At 49.0% G+C, this 20645-nt stretch overlaps 1 protein-coding gene across 6 annotated transcripts in view; it reads right to left on the bottom strand.

Annotated features, from left to right (window-relative positions):
* Positions 1-17884, bottom strand: part of KIRREL3 (kirre like nephrin family adhesion molecule 3) — a 518771-nt gene extending 500887 nt beyond the window's left edge. For 2 of the 6 annotated variants that reach the window (XM_073239497.1, XM_073239498.1), the window contains exons 1-2: positions 17482-17878; positions 14662-15070 (exon numbers count right to left, since the gene is read on the bottom strand). In XM_073239497.1, coding sequence (XP_073095598.1) covers positions 14662-14716 — 55 coding nt within the window. In that variant the 5' untranslated portion in view covers positions 14717-15070; positions 17482-17878. Of the gene's footprint in view, positions 1-14661; positions 15071-17481 lie in introns of all 6 variants that reach the window. The other 4 variants (XM_017663648.3, XM_073239499.1, XM_073239501.1 and 1 more) reach the window with 3 other exon arrangements.
* Positions 17885-20645: the final 2761 nt, after the last annotated feature.

The following is a 20645-nucleotide window of genomic DNA, read 5'->3' as shown; positions in this document are numbered from 1 at the left end:
ATATTCCTGATGAAGCATTTTCTTGGCAAGTGAAATGCTGGACACAGAAGGTAGAAGTTGTCCAGAATCACCGACACGTCACGTTCCCTCCCTGTGTAAGAAACACTGGCCACGTGCCAGCTGTGTGTCCTCATCCAACAGAGACACTGCACAGACGAAGACCAACAGGACCCAGCCCTGGCCTTCCAGAAGCTCAAGACCCAGAAGGGAAGGCAGGCAGGAAAAAGACTGTTAAATATACCGTGACAAGCACTACAAGAAGCTTCCAGAGAGGGCTGTGAAGAGAGGGAGGAGGGTCAGGGAAACTTCCTCCAGGAGGCAAAGCAGGCTGTCCTTGGGGTGGAAGGTAGCCAGGCCAACAGGGCAGAGAGGGGAGGGCCTTCCGAGCGTAAGGAAGATGGGGGAGCAGGCAGGCTGCGTGAGGGGGCAGCACACACCCAGAGGCGCCAGCAGCTCTTTGGCTGGAGTGAAGGGTGTATTGAGAGTGTACAGAGAAGGGAGAGGCCAGCCCTCTGGCCTGAAGATCTTTATCCCAAAGGTGCTGGGCTGACATCAAAGAACAGACAACCATCCAAAGAGAGAGACCCCTGTGCCTCTGAAGCTGGCACCTGGCTCTCTTCACGGCTAAGCTACTGACGTATTTCACTGATGAATGGAAACTTGCAAACCTGCTTATGTAGAGGACTGGCCATCCTGCCCCCAGCTGGACTGGGGAGGGTTAAAGCTTCTGTTTTGAACTCTATATGGTTTTACGGTCTCTGGAAGACTAAAATGTCTGTCTCTTCCCCTTCCCCTCTCCTGTCACTAGGTTATTCAGACCCCTGGGAATGTGCACACAGCCTACGCAGAAGCCACGGGCCTGCCTCTCTCTCCTCCCCATTGCGAGCTCATCAGCTCCTGCATTTGGCTTCCCATTGGCAATCTGGGTTGAAGAAGGAGGCCCAGAGGCTTAGTGATGAGAACATCTTTTTATATGAATTGAAAAATAAAATGACAGTAAGTATGAAGTAAAAAATAAAATGACTAGCAGATCCCAGTTCACAATGAAGTGCATATCAATGTCTGTGGTTGTATTAACCTTGAAGATTTTTAAAAAACAGAACGAGAATTCTCGTGGTGCATTATTATATACATTCTGAATCTCTTCACTGTACAAAGCAGAAAATCCATCCTTTAAAAGGACATGAGCATCTCTGGTGTACAGCGTTGACTTTAAAAATAAACATTTTAAAGTGCAGGTAGAAGAAAATCTATGGCTAGTCTTTGCTACATTCCTCCCTGTCAGCACACATGATCGTACTGCTCTCCTGGGCTCTTCGGAGGTGGGGTAAGACTTCAAGTCACACGGAAAGGATGGCTCCCAGTGTCCTCAGTTGTGAGGAAGGCAGCGATGTCAGTGACAGACTGGCAGAGCCACCAAGTCCCAAAATGCATGTTCTTGTTTCTATGCTCAGGACCCATGGTGATTCCCAAGGCCGTCCTCACTGCGCAAGTCATCCTAAAATAATGTGACACACAGACTCTCGTAGAGGCAGGTCCCACGAGTCACCTTAACTCTTCTGGTTAAAATCTGCCCTCTGAGACCTCATAAGGCCCAGGTTAATATGAGCAGTATTCACAGGGAGGTGAGGACCCTGGCTGGGGGCGGAGAATGGGTAGGATGGATGCGGGCAGTTCCCGTGCCCAAAAGCACGCACCAGAACCTTGTTTTCTTTCTCTGGACATGTTTCTACTAAGTGTTTGTTTTAAAGAATCTCAGTGTTTACTGAGGAAAGCTGTGACCTCTGTGAACATTCAAATATGCTGCTTTTCAGTAAAAAAGGAGCAAAATGGCCTTGTGTAGAGGCTTTTCCTATTTGGATTAGAAAATACTTTTTCAGTTCACATGGCTGCAGCAGTCCTTAAGAAAGGTGTACCCATCCTGCCCCAACTGCACACACATTTAAGGCAGATGACATACCTTAAGAAAACTAAGACAACTTCAGAAAGCACAGTAGTATATATATATTTTTCCCCTAGCAAGAATTTAGTAGTACAGATCTTAGAAAATAAATATCTGTTGATAATGGGAGGGAAATGCAGATTTCCTATTATCATTAGCAGGAAAACAGGGGAGAAAAGTAATGAGTTTTCTGGATGCTGTTTCTTGATTCTGATCAGCTTGCCATTCACCTGTGCTCACCTATAAAGCACGGGTTTCTGTCTGTAAATACCTCTCCCCTGGTTTGCCAGAGAGAAGACCCGAAGAGTGGCTCATACCCAGAGAAAGGGGCATCCACGTGGATCTGGAGCCCTGGCAACGGCTGCCACTGCACTGCTGATATGATCCACGTGTTCCACTGAGACGCTCAGGCCAAAGAAGAAGGAATGTTACGTCTCGAGGAAGCCTATCCGCCTTGAATAGGAATTCTCTGTTTGCATTGATCCTCCCTATTCCTCTGATTTGATCTAAAGGAGCTTGGGAAACTTCAAGGAACTTTTATGTTTTGCTAGCTTAAGTGTCTATCTTAAACTGATACGATTTTAAGCAAGGCCAGATAGATGCATGCCATCTCCAAGAATGATTTCTGATGCAAGGTAAGACCTACCTGCCAGAACCAACCTGAGGAGAATTGAGGGCTTGAAGGGCTTTCAGATTCTCCTACATTCCAGGGGTCCTTTTTATTTCTAACGACCACTGTTAATCATTTCAGACCCACATGGTCTCCTGATATTTTTTTACTATTCTAGGCTTGACAAAAAGATGGGTTTTGATGTCTCAGAATACCTTTGCCCGTTGAGTAGCTCCATTCTTAACAATACACAGCTAACACTACGCTAACCTCTTGCTAAGCGGAGTGGGGTTTAAATTTTTTTGTTAAATCCATCAAAGGAAAATTAGGTGGATGACAGATTCTTGTTAAGAAACAGCATTTGTCTTTCAAAATGTTAAGTGAAACTGGAGCTGGAGGTAAAGAGCAGCCGCTAGCTATGTAGGAAAGCTTTTCAAATTCTTATTTGGCTTTTGCATTACAGGAGAAGTCTTCCATTTTGATCAGTTCTTCCAAAGCCCTACAAGTTATGGAGAAGGACCACAGGCCAGGCCAGAGGTTTCTGGGGCTCACCAACAGTCACACAGTTTTCAAGGCACTGGTGTGGCTGAAATTCCTTCACAAGGGAGCAGCAACTAGGGATGTGGCATCTGCAGATGTGTGCATGGATGGCATTACTCTGTCTAGGCCCCAGGGGTTTTCATTGGCAAATGGGTATGGCCACCACTGCTTCCTTAGGTTGCTATGAGGATTAAATAGGGAACTATGTGCAAAGCTCTGCAAAGGGCCTGGCCACAGATGTCAATAACGCCTCCCCATGGCTGGCTCCAATTCAGCAACCACAAGGCAGTAGCAGAGAGAAACTCCATGAAGCCCGAATATGGAAACCTGTACAGGGTTTGATTCTTTTCTCTTCCCACCATTTCCCCTCTACCCCATTCAGCTTCCCATCAACGAAAAGCACTAATGAGGGTCATATTTGTGAAAGGAAAAAGGGGAGCAGATGGCCAAATCAAGGGGCCAGGAAGAGAGCAGGGTCAACAGCACACACCACATTGGTATAACATCTTTTTATTTGGGGAAGGAGATCAATCTCTTCAGCAAATTCTCAAATTATGCAGTTTTGTTTTTCCTCTCCTACCTGCATAGCATCAAATCTGCAGTTTGCAATAAGGTTTTGCAAACCTTAGGCAAAAACTTTCATCTCTGACATGAAATGCTCAAGAAGTCACCTTCCATTTGCCCATGGAACTCTTAGTAAAATGGACAGAGCAATCCTACCTTCCACCTCTGGCCCCACTCCAGCCCTGCAGGAAGGGCATGAGGAGGGATGGATGTAGCTCACCTTGCATCTGAGAAAGCAGCAAAGGACTCTGACAGGGAGTCAGGTGTGGAAGGCTGCTTGGGTTCCAGCAAACCTCATCTAAAATCCTACAGGCAACCAAAACCCACACAGGCCCAGACAATGTCTGATGGCTTCGGGCAACATCAAGGGCCAGTTCCATTAGCTACTCAGGCCACACCAAGAAGACAGGGAGTGGACTGCTCCAGCGACAGCCACTGCTCATCCCATGTCATTTACTCTGCACACGGGTAGGTGCCAGCAGCTCACCTGTGCTGCCTCCCCCTAGGAGATAAAGGAACAGGGGAGGAGTTCTGAGGCTACAGGGACTCCTCATGCCTGCGCTGGGCAGGGGGCCCTCAGCCTGTAGTGCTGGCCTTCAGGATCTCATTACCTTGTCTGGAAAGGTGCGCTTTCAAACAGTCACAGCTTGTGGCGATTTGTTTTCATGCTGCGCGTTTCTGCCCAGAGGTGAAAACAGAGTAGCACCTCTCCAGCCTGGCAGGGAGATCAGGAATAATGAGGACTAATTCTAGCGTGTTTGTTTTGCTTCCTCAGCATGAGAGGGGAGCAGCAGCAGAAGTATTGGCTCCCGGATCATTAAAGGGGCAGACACCCGACGTTGGGGCCGTGGGCCCAGGCCGGGAGAAGCCGGCTTCTGGCTGCCAGCCCTCTGTTGGGGAGGAAAAAGGCATCTGTCACCCACGGGGGCACGCCTCGCCGCAGGGAACCCACGCGGCCGGCTGAGCCTTCTCTGGCTCCCTCTCTTTGTAGCTCTCACAAGCCCCTGGAGCATTTTTAATTGTACCACGTCCCTCTGGCCACACTCCTCACAGGCATGCCCCTTAAGCCTGCCCTCCTGTCCATCAGAAACAGAAGGGAAGCAGCCTCCTGGTGAGCTGCTGCCACCCGGAAGGCCTGCTCTTCCCTTCCTCGCCCCCTACCTCACGCTCCACTGCCCCAGCCCACTGCAGGGCAGAGAAGGGCCCAGGCACCTGCCGGGAGGGCAGGTCCAGTCCTGCGCCGCGGGGCCCTCCCAGGGCCTCCCGCCCTCTGTTCACTTGGGGCTTTGCAAGCGCTGCTGCTGCCACCATCAGGCTGATGACGGAACTGCAGGGCCCGCCTGGACCTGGTCCCCAAACACCATGCCAGTTCCTGCCTCGCATGGTCCCAAGCAGAGACCAGGCCCTCTCTCCTCAGTTGCCCCTCCCTCACATAGGTGCAGCACCCCATGTAAGAAAAAGGTTTCAGGGCCCAGTCCCTGATGGACTAGGACTCTCTGGGAGACCTGAGGGTCCTTAAGCCAGGCATGGAAAAGTGCAGGTCTTAGGATAAGGACAGTCAAGCCACTGGGAGACTAATTGGCAGTTTCTCTTTCTTGGTCATGAGGTCAGTGAGGCAGGGAAGGTGGAAGTTGCTTCTTTGCAGTACCTGGCATGGTTCTAAGTCTCTGTGCCCTGAATGCCTGCCTGATGAGCCAACCAGACCCCAGTATCTCTGAAGCTGTCATAGCTCCCGGCATCGCCATGGGTGACAGGTGGACTGTCATACCACACCAGAGCTAAGTCACCTGTGACATCTGCAGGTGACTGACAGTCATGGGAACTGATATGCATTAAAGAATGACAGTCCAGGAGTGTTTCTTGTTAAAACTGAGGAGTGGGTGGCTTGCCAGAGGATGTTTCTCTGGGCACTCAAGGCTGTGCATGGAGAGGAACAGCTTCCTACAGGGCAAGACCACACTTTAAATAGTTGGGTTCTTTCCTCTGCCTCTTGTAGGGGTGTGTCAGCCTCTATATATGCCGGGGTCAGAAGCGTCCTCTTCTTTTCCTTATTCCTCACATTCCATCCCAATAGTTCAAATTTATTAATGGTTACATATATATACACATACATATAATGGTGCAAAATATTGTGCTAGGCATGGGGGGGGGTTGCAATGGATATTTTAATCAACCAATTAAGAGAGCAGTCTCTGCCCTTTATTTATTTTATCTTTTCTTTTCTTTTTTTTTGGTCAGCGTGGCCACAAAAGAAGCTATCCCAGCAACATTTGATTGCTATTCAGCCCAAAAGGCTGGCCTGTCATTTCCCCTGGAAACCTTGTGCCCTCAAGGTAAAGCTGAATGCCAGAAAAATGAAAGCACCAACTCAGAAAGAGTCTGGAATCAAAAAGGGATAAAGTTACAGTGCTGGGTCACTGCTTGAAGGTCAGCTACCCGATTTTCCTAGGGAACCCCTAAAGCCTCATCTATGCCTGGACACTGAGGAGTCCCACAAATTTATAAGATTGTGACTCATTCTACTCCATAGTTTAGGGTCTTCTCATGCATCGCTCAGTGTTGATGATTTATAACAGCTGGATCGACCAGCATCTTGAGAAGCATCAAGTCACATGGAAGTGTGACCTGGATTGGGGGTGACTTTGGTTAAGGAACGTAATCTTTCGGAGGGAATGGTACTGATGAGAGCTGCTTCTCATTGCCGGCACAGTGATGAATGAAGTAGTGCTTGTAAAAGTCACTCTGCAATTTGTGAAGGTTTATGCAAATGCTAATTATCATCACAATCGTCGAGAATATTATTATAGCCACCACCATCACCATCACCAACCAAAAGTTTTATTTGCTGGCACGTACAAGAAAATGTGCTGGACGAGAGATCTAGAACACATTATTTACCCTGTAGGAATTTATTATCCAAAATAAATGAATTGTTGCTAATAGATAATACTCAGGGAATCTTAGAACTGGAGAGGATTTGGATGTCATCTAGTCTATTCTTCAATCCATTTCTTAGGAACTGACTTCTATTCTTGGGAGCCTGGATTCTGCTCAGAATTCTAGTTAGAACACTTTCAGTGATGGGATACTATCCAGTGGGCCAGCCTTAGATACAAGAGTTAGACACAGAGATCCTTGAAATGTCACTATCTGTTTTTTGCAGAGCGATTTGAGGTTTTTGCTCCATTATTAAGCTTATCCTGCCAGTCTGCCAACAAATCCTGAAGAGAACAGGCCAAAGCGTGGAACATATGGGTAGATCTGATGGCATTCGTTACTCTTGAGTGGAAGGTTACTTGGTGCTAAAGACTTGCAAACATTTCCAACATCTTTGAGCAGATCATTTAGCTTGTAACCTTGTTTTCCCCAAAGCCAATGTAGCTTAGTTTCCTCTAGAGAGCAACAAAATGTCCCTAGGTGTTTCTTGCTTATGTCATCCTTGTTCTTGTCTCCCTTTCTGGCTACCCTTCCAGGGGCCCTAGAAACTGGCAAATCCCTTCCATAGTGCACTCCATCCAGCTGAAGGTCTGTGTGTACTCAGCCAGCCCTGCTCTATGGGCTCCAGGCTCCCTTCCAGCCCTGCTCTATGGGCTCCAGGCTCCCTTCCCCACTCTTTATCCAACACATCACGCAAGCCCACATCCACCCGCTGTTCTCTCCCTTCTCTCTGGAGTGCAGACCAACAGTTAAGGTCAGTTCCTCCACACTGTCTCTCTTGCTCACTTTTCCTTTACATACTATCCAGGAAGGAAGACGAGCTGGGAAGAAGGAGTGTATTTCCATTCAATTCTACATTTTGTAAAGCCTCACATGAAACACAGGGAATAGCAGGAGAAAAACACAGGGAAAAGAAGGATAAATAGCACACTGATGACTCTTTTTCTTTGTCTTGGCAGCCCATAGTAGAAAGAAGACTAAGGCCCATAAGCCACTAACAATATTTCTAAAGAACAGACTTAATTCTGACAGTCCATCCTCACAGCATTTAGCACAGCACTCCTGACCACCCACAGATGACCGTTCCCTTCCCCAGCGCCCTCCACTCCCCCGGCCTCCGAACACACTAACATGCTAGCCACCCACTCCACCCATGCCTCCTAAATGTATCAGTCCGTCCTGCCTTCCTTTGCACACATTCTAAGGCACATGAAGAAGGCCTGGAGTGCTCTTTTTTACTTGTGGAGTACCCCTTGCCATCCTTTAAAATCAAGTCACCTCCTCTGTGCGCTTTTCCTGATGCCCTCCGCCATTCCAGTTGCTCTCGGGACAGACAACTCTGAGCCCCTTGTATTGTCGCCATGAGTCCAGGCACCTGCTCCCTGACCAGACAGCTCCCAGAGAAAGAAACGTGGTCTCAGTCATCTCTGCATCAAAAGCCCCTAGCATGATGCCTCCCGCACAGTAGGTCCACAATGAGTGTTGGCCAAATGGCCAGGGGCTGTGCTTCGGTGGCATAAAATGCCATTTGATCTTAAAGAAAGGAGCAATAAGTGTGGCCCTCTGGGACACCAGACTACATGAAGAAAGTGTGGAGGGGTGATGTGACATTGGGCTCTCACGGCTGCAACTCTTGGTGCAGATTTCCAATTCCTGTCTTCTGGGCATAAGTTAGAAAGAAACTGACTTGCAATAACTGTCCAGTGAAAATAGGCTAAGTAAGCAGGCCATCTAGATAATTCAGCCTCATATTCACACATCTTTTTTAACACTGACAAATGTACAGTATGGTAGTTTAAGTTTCAATAATTAAAAAAAAGAAAAACGGCCTCAGGTAAACCTATTTCACTTTGCCTATGAGGACACTGATATTAGGTGGAAGATCAGAGTGAGAGCTCACCCCCCATTTGAGCAAAATGTTGATTTGTTCTAAGACCCAGACGTCACTACGCTTGAGCAATAAGCAGTGTGTGTGTGTGTGTGTGTGTGTGTGTGTGTGTGTGTGTGTGTGTAGGGGGCGGGAGGCAGTCACAGGTAGGAAGGAGGCTTGCAGAGGGCATGGTAAGACTTCTAGACGGCCAGAGAAAACCTCCCCATGGCATGTGGGGAGGTGTCTGCATGGGGCTACATGCCTGCCTTTACTCCCAGGAAGGAGATGGAAGCGTGTCAACGCCCCACCTTCCACACCCCAGGCCCGGCTGCAACAGAGTGACTCTGCAAGGGGCAGGATTCACCTACACTGGCCACTATTGCGGTGGCTTTAATTTGTTACCAATGTACCCAAAGAAAGCTGACATTTATTTAATCCTCATAGTAGTGTTGACTGTGTACCCACAGAAACATTGTATGCTTACGGAAGACACTGGTTTCCAAGCAGCTTATGCTAAATTGCAGCCATAGAAAGGAAATACTTATCCAATATTGACATTTACTGACTTCTGGAAGTATACAGCCAGAATACTCATTTTTATAATTGGGAGAGGAAGAAAAGAAAAAAAGCATTTTTGATCCCTCACTCCTTCCATGGGTTACAAACATAAAGTTAAAGCGACTTAATGGTAAATACAGTGGTGGACATCCTTATTCTACGGCAATAGTGTGGGTTCTCAGAGCAAGGAGAACACCTGAAGTCCTTCCACACGTAATCCTCAAGCTTTGGAAGAGGGCGGGACAGAGCATTCTTTGCACAAACGTGAGAGAAATATACCACTGATCTACGAGGTATCAATATATTCTTACTTGATGTGCACGCCTACATGGGTGAGTTTTGGATTTCCCCAGGGAAAAGAAAATTACATACAATGCTGTAAGGAACAGCACGTGTCTCAATGCGCTGCTGACACTGTTTCATCCCATAACTGGGAATAAAATCCGGCTCCATTTGTAATACAGGGTGAAGCTATTACAACCTGGGATCAAGACACTGGCTGGTTTTACCCCTGTCTCCCTGTGGACACTGTGATGTAATGTGGATGAGGGAACTGATGTCCACCGGAGCAGCAGCTCCAGCCAGACCCTGCTGCGTGAATGCCGGGGTGTGCACTGGACTTGGGGTAAGACTGGGGCCCCAGTCACTCTGCAGCAAGAACCGCCATTAGAGTCAAGATCGTTGTGGTAGTGAGTCCAACACGCTCACCAGGTTGCTGCCTCTCTCCACTGCAGAACTAGACGGTCCCGGAACCCAGGCACCGGAGAAATTCACTGCCTCGCTGTTTTTTAGGTTGACCCCTATGAAAAACGCCTACATGGACTTTCCCCCTTAAATCATTTCAACATTTAGAAGGATGGGGAGACTGTAGCTGAAAAAATGAAGCCTATGCCCATGTAACTCCCTCCCACCCCTGGTTTACATGGAGGCCCTAAAATGAGTGCTCTTGGCCCTCCCCACTCTCCATCACAGGCAATTTTCTTTTCCTCGTTCATGTTTCCAAAACAGTTTATCTTTTTATCTCCTTGGAAGAAAAGTACTCTGCAAATCAAAGGTATCATTAGTATTGTTATTATTTTGCTATTGAAATCTCTTGAATTCATGCTGGATTATTCATGTGCTTTTTTGGGTCTGCGATATAATGCTGCCTAAGTCACCCCCACTGGGCTGAACAAAAAAGAAAAATTGCATCTTCAGGCCTAACCCCCTGCTCCACCCGGTCTCCTGCTGGCCCTGGCTCCTACCAACACAGGCACACCAGGAGGAGCTGATCCTTGGTGCTATGCCGAGCCCGCTTCGGCCATGTTCCAAGTGAGATCCTCCTCTGTAACCCAAGAGGGAGGCCCTGCGGCGCCCGCTAAGTGCAGGGATAAGGCATTGACCTCACCTCAAACCCCTCTCCCCCTGGGGGGTTTCTCCTCCCTCCTCAATAGGTCTGGCAGGCAATTGAGAACTCCCTGCTGGGCGGCAGCCACTGAGACCACCCCCATGCCCTGCAGACATGTCCCAGTTCCCCTCATCCAGAAGAGTTGTTGAAGAAATGGTCCCACACCCTTGGCAACAGTGCACTGACCTTCCAAGATAAAAGGAGTAATTCTTCCCCTTCCAGACAAGATGTCCCACCACTTGGGGAGCCAATGGGAGGAGCCTCATCTTTTTGTTACATGACATTTCTCGGGAAGTTAAAGGTTTGCAAAGTTGCTGTTCACTCCCAGTTTCCTTTTCTAGTGCCTTCTCAGCCTGTACCCCCCTACAATCTGCTCCATTCTTTTGGATGCCTCTGTTGTGCTCATGCTGTCTTCTAATGCTCCTTGCCCCCTCCCCAAGGGAATTTCTTGCAAGTGAAAGCCTCTTGCAGCTGGTCCTCGCCTTCCATGTTTCCTGTCATCACTGTGGCCTCCTTCTTCCTGGCCAGCTCTCTCCACTTACACTCTATCTTACACTTCTGTCTGCTGGAGGGTCTTCTATTCCCTCAGGGAGTCACATCAGCCTGAACCTCTGCCCCTTGATGGCCATCTGACAGCCCTTCTGGTGATTCCTGCCAGCAAGTCAGGAGAGCAAGTCGCTCAGATTCTTCCCAATCAAGACATGACACCCAGATTAATCCCCAACTCAGGGATGTCTTAGACAGGTACATGCAATTTCCACTTTACCCCCAATGCTTTCAGAGCAGCACAACACATATGTAAACCCAACAAGAGATGTGGGCTCACCAGAATTAGAACTTTCAGACCGATGAAGTTACTAGGTAGGACAGGACCCCCTGGGAATGCTAGAGCAAAATGTCAGAGGCGGTGGAAGAGGACAAACACCTTTTCTGAGCCTGCCAGGAGAAGGCACCGAGTTTGAACCCCTATAACTTTCTCATACTGTCCCAGCACTTGAGATCTCACGGGAACAGGGAGGCTTCAGTGCTGCCAGAGCATTATTTCTCCAAAGCTACTTAAGACCTGGGTGAGCTGGCTGGATGGGATGGATCTTGAGGACAAAAGAAGGCACAGAAGGAAATAGTTGTGGGCAAACAGAAATGATAGAGGGAAAAACACATAGCAAGTTCTAAGTTCATGGATGACAAGAGAATCGATTCCTTCTCACCAGGGGCAGAACATGCCTCTTCTCTGCAGGAGGTAAATTGTGCTGTGACATTATCCCTCTGCACAAAGCACGCGATCCTGACAGCTGAAGGAAGAGGCATCCCCTGCGAGGGAGAAGCCTACGGGCAGCGCACACTGGCAGCCCCCCATCTCCTCGTGGGGACCCAGGCCTAGGGACACCGGCAGGGGTGGAACCCGAGGCATGCCATTTGGCCTTTCTACTGCTACCTTAGGAAAGATGAATAAATACACGGCTATCACTGACCTTAGTCATATTTGAATTTCAGTCTCTGAAGGGTTATGAAAAAGTGAAGGTGAACAAATATTTAACAAATTAGGAGAGAAAGGACAACTGACTGAAAGGAACTTAAGGGTTTACTCACATATTTTGTTACGCAAGTCTTTAGCGCACTATTTGGAGCCCTTCCTCCGTGTGTGAACTAAGACAAAGGAGCAGGAAGCCTGAGAACTGTGTGTCCAGAAACTCCAAAATGACATGCAGGTTCCTACTGTGAGAGGTGCTGGGCAGCAGATGGGCATGCCGCTAGAGTGCCAGAGAAGGCCCTAAAAAGAACCTGGACATTTGTTTTCTCTGAGTGGAGGGCCATCCCTGAGTCTCTGCACATTTCCTTGGAAAGCATCCCAGGAGGAAGAGCAGGCAGGAGGTGGGGGTCAGATGGGGGGCTCCGTGGGGGATGCCAGGTGGGGTGCAGTTTCCGTCAGGAGGGTGACAGTGGGTACCATCTAGAGTCTGAAGACCAGCCCTCTCAGGGCCTTGAAAGTGAATATGCTCTATCCAATAACTTGATACACATATGGCACTAGGCAAGGGTGGGCACAGCGTGGGAACTAAGCATCTATGCGTAGATGTCAAACACAATCCTCCAGGGAGTTCACAATACTCAAAACAACATCCGTATTAAAATAAATGTCTATAGATCTATTCAAAAGGTATCATATCACAATAAAGTCCATAAATATTATCCCACTTGGGCCCTAATGCCTACAGTCAGATGTTGTCTATTCAAGGGACCTAAAGGGTCCAATGATACATGGTGTTCTGACTGGCTACGCCCACTTTGGTCTCACTGCCTTTCTTCAGACCTGTCTGTGAACTATGCATCTACCATTTGGTAGGGTGGGCAGTGCTGGCCAAGCACAGAACACTCTGGGATAACAAGGAGCTATGGATTGCATGATGTTGTGGTTTCCTCCTGGTGCCCTCAGGGCTAAGGGTAGATGAAACTGGGCATTTAACCACCATAGGTAAATATTTAAAGATTCCTATGAGGTGGTCAAGAAATAGCTCCACACTGAGATAGGAATAAACTAAGTAGAAGATGTATGCTGGGATGATGTCAGACAGTCAGAGAGGCACTTAGACACCTATAGGCTTCTTATGCCAATCTAGAAAAGGATAGCAGCTGAAGCTTCTAAGAACACAAAAGACTGATTAAAATGTGCACAGGTCCCATGCACAGGTGTGTAGAGGGGATGGTGGGATCGTCCAGTCAGGGATTCTACAGGCAACTTCCTGAGTGAACTGGTAAGAGGCAAAGGAGAATGGGACTCTGCGTGTGTTTGTGTACGCAAACCTAAGCAAAAACACACACGTATCCATGAGAGGGTAATCTCACAAAATGGTAATATAACCCAAACTGTTTCTATCCCAGTGTTCTGAGATAGTCCTTATTCTTTCAGCCTGAAAACTCTGGGTAAGGTAATTTATCTTCCTGCCACTGTCAAGAGTCCTAGTGAGAAGCACACCACCACAGGAATACGTGTATGTGTGTGTGTGTACATTATAATAACATACAGGCATGGGTATATACATGCTCGTTTGGGGCAGGTTTAATCAGGATGGTCATGAGCAGAGTTTGATACGGGGAAAATCTGCAGTGACCCCAAGTTCAATGGCAGAGCTGAGGAAGGAGGCATGGGCTTTTGTTCACATTTGGCTTCTCCCTGACAGGGTAATAAGAAAGGGAGACATGCTGTTTGCTGGCAAAGCCAGCCACCCATGGTGGGGTTCTGCTTTCTCGAAAACTTTTACCCTTCATTGAATCAACAGATGGACATGCTCTGTTGTGGGTTTTTCTGAGGGAGCCCTGCCCCTCTCCGGGCCGTGCTGGCCATCCCAAATGTTGCCTCAGATGGCAGAGGCGGTATCAGCATTCCAAAGGAGTGGGGAGGCTTATCCCCTGCACAGTCAATTCCACAGGTGACTTCTGATGCCTTTGGCTAAGCAGGCACTCACAATCCCTCTCTCGAATTTCCCTCCCCTCCTTCCACCACTACCAGCTCCATGGCTCCCAGTGGCAGGGAGCCCAGAGGTGGCAAAGTTCTTTTTAGGAACGTCCACCAGCTTCGCTGCCCCGCTAGGCTGCAGAAAGGAAACAATCAGCTCCAGGGACGAAATTTCATTTTAAACCCTGAATCCAGTGCTGTGCAGGGCTCCAGATTCAGCCTCATTCAGAGAACTCAATTATGTTCAATGAAACTCTTTACAAGCTTTTTTCCCATCCGCTGCAAATTCACCCCCACGGTACATTTGGTAAGTGCAGCCACTCTGCGACCGTGCAACCGCACACATTCGCTGTTGAACACACGCACGCAAGTCAGACCTTATTCGAGCAGAAACACCCACCTAAACAAAGCTCTCCTTTCCTACCCTCTCCTCCAACCTGGGTGTGAAGGAGAGGGGCTTCCCAGAAGTTCAGGGCGGCAGATCCCCAGAGATGCAGCCTAATTAACATAGCGGGGGCATAAAGAACTCATTTGCATGGGAGAGTTTGAGCTGGAGGTTGACAAGTGAGAAGAGAACGTCCCCCCCTCCCATACCCCTTCCTTCCAGAGGAAAGTAAACAGTACCATTTTGTTGCATTTTCAAAGGCCAAGAAGCGATGCCAGTGCATCTCTGCCGGCAACGGGAGCCGCATCCATCAGTTCGAGTTTCCGAAGCCTGCCCACATTCCTGCCCCCAGCCTCCTGCGCCCTGACTACCCCGCCGACTTTCTTTGCAACTCCCGCCGCGCGGGGCTCCTACCTTGACTGAAGAGGAAGAAGCAGACGAAGAGCAGATCGAGCTGGAAAGGTCTCATTGCTCCGTGCAGCGAGGGAGAGCCGGCGGGGCAACTTGGGGTCGCAGTTAGTTTCTCCGGCTCGGCGGCTCGCTGTGCTCAGCCTCCGCCGCGGTCCTCTCCGGCTCGCGCCAACCATCTGTCTGTCCGTCGGTCCCGCCGGGTGGCCTCGGGCTCTTTGTGCCTCCGGGAGCGGCAGCCAGCCAGACAAGTTGCCTGTGTCTAGCCGCCTCGGGAAGCCGGGATGGCCAGCCACGTCCCCTCCCGAGCGGATCTATTCTCTGGCTCGCGGCGTCCCAGGCACACAGCTTCCTCCGGCGGGCTCCTCCCACGGCGGGCGAGTGACGAGTGACAGAAGGGCTCCTTTCACCGAAGCTGGGGCGGGGGGAGAGGGAGGGGAAGCAGGTCCTAATTAAAGAGGAAACACTTGGAAAAAGGAGCTCTATGCCAAACAGAGGCTGGGGGTGGGGTGGGGAGGAGACTCTGTTCTTTACTTCCTCCCGTCCCCTACCCACCCCACACACACACAAATAGGGGGAAATTCAGCTTTTGTCACCATTATTGATCAAAAGGCATTTTGAACCGTGAGCGGAGCTGTGACTTTTCGTCCATAAGACATCATGCTGTTTAACGGGAGCGAAGTTAAGGATGACTATAAGCATGGACATGCATTAAAATATACATGCCTTGCCTTTGCAAAAGGGATTGGAAACTGGGCCGGAAAGGGAAAAGGAAGAGGCGAGGGGACCGTGCATCTTTCCCCAGGAAGGACTTGGCCAGTGTATGCAGCGGGAATCTTGGAGTTGGGGAAGAGACAAGCATGCTTTTTGCATTTCTGAGACTTACCTAGGAGGGGCAGGTAGGTAATGAAACCTGAATGTTTAGACCTGAGTTTGCTTTGCCACTTCTAGAGAAAAAAATGAAGGAGCTAGGGGGAAACCAACTAGGTATGTGACACATGCCCATTTATTATTATTATCCTGGTTTGTCCATTTCCTAACAAGGATAGGGGAGTCGCCTGCTTTTGCATTTGAAGCCTCTCTTCTAAGGAGCGCTCCATCACTCTGAGCATACCTTTTCTCCAAGAGATGCTGTGAATCCTATTGTGAAGGAGAGGCCAAGGTCATAGGCAACTGCCTCCGAAGAACCTTCAGGTTTTTTACCTGCCATGAAACCCACACTCAAATCAAACTGTACTTCCTCCAGGATAACAAAGTGAGTTTATCGAGGTCTATATAGAATAAACATTTAGATATGTCCAGAATAAGCAGGGCATTCGGGGAAATAAAAACCTAGGTACAGACCATGCTTTCAGGAGTTCATAAGTTAGTGTGAAAGCAGATACACATAAGATACAAACTGCAAGGTTGGTTACAACAATGTAGAATATGTAACATTATATAGAGGAAGGGGAAATAGAGAGTAAGCAGAGGACAATGCAAGATGCTCTCTGGATTTGTGCCATTCAGTTATAAGATCAATCATACTTTCGTCAGTCACTGGAACTTGGGGAGCTCTTTTTGGGAAACTCTTAGCCTTTCTTCCATCAATATTACATATTTTGGGGACTTTGCTGACTGCAGGGCACATTCCACTTCCAAGTTTCCATGTGGATGTTAACTTGAAAAATGTATCTCTTGGTATTTGTGAACAAGAAAGAGTGGAGGGGGCGATATCTGGTAGTTGACATCAGAGATCTGCTAATTAGTAGGCATTTGCTTTGTTGACTTTTCTATTCTTAATAGTTTATTTAACTGCATTCCTTAAAGGCTGTTAACATATCAAAGCAAAATTTGTAAGCAAGCTTTGGGGGAGAAAAAGAACTACTGAGCAACAGACACTAAGAGGGCCCAAAAGATGCACCCCAGCAGCTAAATTAGCAAACAAGGCACAGAAGCTAAGTGTTAGCAAAGCCTTAGTCTAGGGACTTGGCTATAGCAGAAAATACAGTGAAACAGAAAAGGCAATTCGGAGACACATGCAAAGATGCATAATAATTTTAACAACATATGCCTAATAACATACTAAGAGTGTAAACACGCATGGATAGTGCTGTAACTTTAGCAGTAGCTTTCCATTAAATCTGTGGGGGCAGGGAAAAAATTTCAGATCTGTGTGCCATTCCTAAGGCCAAGCCTTGCAAAGAATAAGACTTATAATATTAGAATTTGGATTGCACCTTACAAAGCAACATTTGATGCTTTAGCTAACATTTATCCTTTAAGCTGTTGTTTCATTCTAATTGCTAATTCCTTAGTGACATGGGGCCCAGGTTTTTGCTTAATTCAGCCCCCAGGGAAATATTACCAAAACAGGGTCAGGAGGCTGGAGAACCGTACCATGCGCGAAAGTCCACGGTAAAAACGTGTGAGCCCCACACCACACTCACTCTTGGCAGAAGAGGGGTGGTGAGAGTTCTAGGTTCGAAGGACCTTATTTCTTGCACTGGTCCCTGAGACGGGCCTCATGCCCCCCAAACTGGCTCAGATCTCTGCAGCCAGCTGGGTCTGTTCCCTTCTCCACCCACACCCTCCTCCCCCTCCCCGCAGCCTCTGGTCTCCAGCAGAAAGGAAAAAAGCTTGAATTAAGTGATGAGCTGCCTGCCTCTAAAAAGGACAGGAGGCGTTTCACCCCTGAGTGCTGGAAAAACCACGGCAGTGTTCGGCAGCCACCACGTGGGGCAGCGAGAACGCCAGCGGTACCTGCAGGACCCACAGCCGGCCGGGCTCTGGCGCCGCCCCGACGGCGGCCCCGCCATCTCCGCCCGGGCGGGTCCCTGGCCTCACCTCCTCCGGGGGCTCGGTTAACCTCCTGGCGCTGCAAGGTGCCTGCGAGCAGCTCGCCGGCGAGGAGGGCGGGCGGGAGGCGGCGAGGCGCGGGCGGCTCCACCTGATGGAGAGGAGCGGAGTCTTAGACCTCGGAGCGCGCTGCCTGCGGAGGGCAGGGCGGGCCGCGGAGCCGAGCGGAGGTCCGTTGCCCCGGCGGGAACCAATGCGTCCGCAGCGGCGCGCGGGGCACAGGGTCTGCAGGCACGGCCTGTGGAGGTGGCGGCCCTCCAGGGACAGCGGCAACCCAGCCACTCGGAAAACTGCTCGAATTCTTGTTCGCCGCACATCCAGGCTCCACGTCTCCGTTGCGCCCACCGTGCAAGCTGGGGTCCCTCACCAGCAGGTGGCATCCTCTCCGGCGCTTCTTCCGGCGTGTAGCCCGGGAGGCTGAGTTCAACAGCCCCCAACTACCTCCCCCCACCCCTCAACCCGCCCCAGGCCTTCCTTGCCAAGTGCTGCGTCCTCGGAACCACCCCACCCGGCGGGCAAGGCCCACCGAGAGCGAGAGCTGGCTCCAGATTCTGCTGCCCGCTGGACAAGAAGTTTCAGAAGGCCCAGCCCCACTTCCCTGGCAGCAGCCCTGCCGCCAGAGTTCTATGCAATCCGGGACAAAAACGGAGGCAGGGCGTTCTGGGCGGGGTGGGGCCGTACCGCCGTTCAGCACCCAGAGCACGGAGTACAGACCGACCTTGCAGACCCTGGCCCCTCACCGCTTTCCAGTGACCTTCCTCTTGGCTTAGTCCAGTGTCTGTAACATTTATATTCCCTCAGTTTGTGCAAAGGCCTGTGTTGGGTATTTAACAGAGACGTGTGGCATGAATATGTGAATTTCTCTAGGAGAGAAGTATCCATATATTTGATGTATATGTGGAAGAAAAATTTATGAAAAATCTCACTGGCTTTTTAGTAAGACAGAAATTGCCCTGGAGGTCATCTGTCAGGCCAAATCCTTTCTAGATGCGTCCTTCTAGGCCCACTTGCCTGAGGCCCTACAGGAAGCTGCAGGGCTGAGATGCAGCCCAAGGTCCCAGCTGTCAGTCGGGCATTCCTATCATCGTGCTGTTGTCCTCCTCTCGCGCACGATGGCGGACACCCTCTCACTGTCTTCCTGTGCTCATGAGGTACCATCGCCCTGAACAAGGAGGGAGAGAGGTTGTTTTATGGGATGCGCAGCCATCATGAGTGGGGATTTTCCTGTGTAATGTCTTCACAATATTCGTTGCACAGATACATTATAAGCCACAGCACCTTTTTTTCATATATCCTGCCAAGGCTGGTTAGGACCTCCTTGTCCAGGGATTTAAACACAGTGGGAACAGGCCCATCGGAGGAGTTCAGGGTAATCTGACTCCTTGGTCAGTTAATAAGGCTGCCATATATACTTCCAGAAACCACATGGTCTTCTTTCTGTGGCAGCTGGTCTGACCTGGACAGTTACAATCTTCCAGTCTATTTCTTTTTCATTTATCTGAACTGAATTTCTTGGTCACATTCATGTAGGTGGATTGTAAGAACTTAACCCCTGTTCACTGCAGTCAATCTCTCCAGAGTAGTGTGGAAGGCCCCAAGAGCCAGCCACTCAATTTTCAGAAGCATCCCCCAAAGGCCAGTCTGCCCCACTGATTCAACTCAAGGCCAGGCCTGAGTGAGGGGTCACGGTGAGCCTCTTGATTTGGCCCGTGCCCTGGACACTGCTAACTTTTGTATCCATTTAACGAACCCAGAGTGATTTCTCATCTGTAAAAATGACTGATAGAGACGTGGCTCTGTGGGGTCCCTCCAATCTGACAAGCCTATTGTTGTCTGTTCTGCAGAGGCCACCACTCTGCTTGTGGAAATATTTGGGATGCTTCCCCGGTGCCCTTTCTGTCAAGGGAGATTGTTCTGAGTGACCAATCCCCACCCCCAAGAATACCAGCAAGGGCCCTGGAGTCTGCCTGCACCCCTCTGCCCTCATTGGTTATGCCCAAATGGTTTCATGTTCATCTGTCTCTGAGTGCACTCAGTCTTTCCCCAACTCATTCAACTTGTGATTTCCCTCCTCTCCTCTTCCCCAGGACCAGGCTCTAAGTCCAGCCTGCAGTCTGGGTTCCTCGACCTTGATTTGTAGAACTATAGAGTTACATATTCTATAGTTTTATCAGCTGCAAAGCTTTACTAAAGCAACGGATGCTGGTACCAGGGTGGCTAATTGCAAACACTCCCTTCAAGGTCAGTAAGGACCATGGTACCACATATTTTGATTCAAACTTAACATGAATCATACTGGGCTGTAAAATTTCTCCAATTGTCTTCCTGGGTATCCATCAGCTCCACAAGGGTAGGAACAGTGTCCAAGTTCACAGCCAGCTCTTACCCTGAAAGGCATAATGCTGAATGAATGCTAAAGTTTTACCTAGTGCCCCACATCCCATTCGCTATTTTCCAAATCCAATTTAACTTATTTTTCACTCTGTTATTAAGCCATTGTCGAACATCTGGCATGTGCCTGGCACTGCTCTGGCTGTATTTTATGGGGATGGGTAATGAATCAAGCCTATATATAGTTTGCAAAATGTGGAACACACTTTAAGATGCATAGCACTATAGACATGAAAGCTATTTTTATCTTTTCAGCATCATTCTACACAAGAAGACAATTGTCTGGCATGACTGTTTAAGAACAATAGACCTGTTTAGCCTTGACACACTCAGGCATGCAGGGCACTGGGTATTTAATTCACATGGGAGCAGCATTCTCTCTCCCAGTGAAGGCCTGAAGAGTGCATAATTCACAGGGAAGAAAATATCTTGGTGTGTTATGGAGGGAGGTGGCAGTGCCCCAATGCCTTGTGGCATCCCAGCCAAGGGCATAGGCCAGGCCCTTCATCCACACTCCTGCAGTGGCACCAAGGGCAAGCCTCAGCATCCCTCTCAGTGCTCAGGACGAGTCCTGTGTCGTTTCAGAATATGCCATGGACTCTTTTTGTGTATGAGAACAGGCTAATTATGTGGAAAATATTGGAAGACAAAGTGCAGTTCCAGCTGATGACTCATTTGTGGTATTCAAGTCTTAGAAATTATACTGCATTTATCCTTTTTCTCCATTATTATTTTTCATAAACCCCTCTGTACACAGACAC

The sequence above is a fragment of the Manis javanica genome, chromosome 6 (genome assembly GCF_040802235.1).
Source record: "Manis javanica isolate MJ-LG chromosome 6, MJ_LKY, whole genome shotgun sequence".
Classification (NCBI taxonomy): domain Eukaryota; kingdom Metazoa; phylum Chordata; class Mammalia; order Pholidota; family Manidae; genus Manis; species Manis javanica.
Note: the sequence above shows the minus strand (reverse complement) of the source record. Positions and strands in the feature narration are given on the sequence as shown.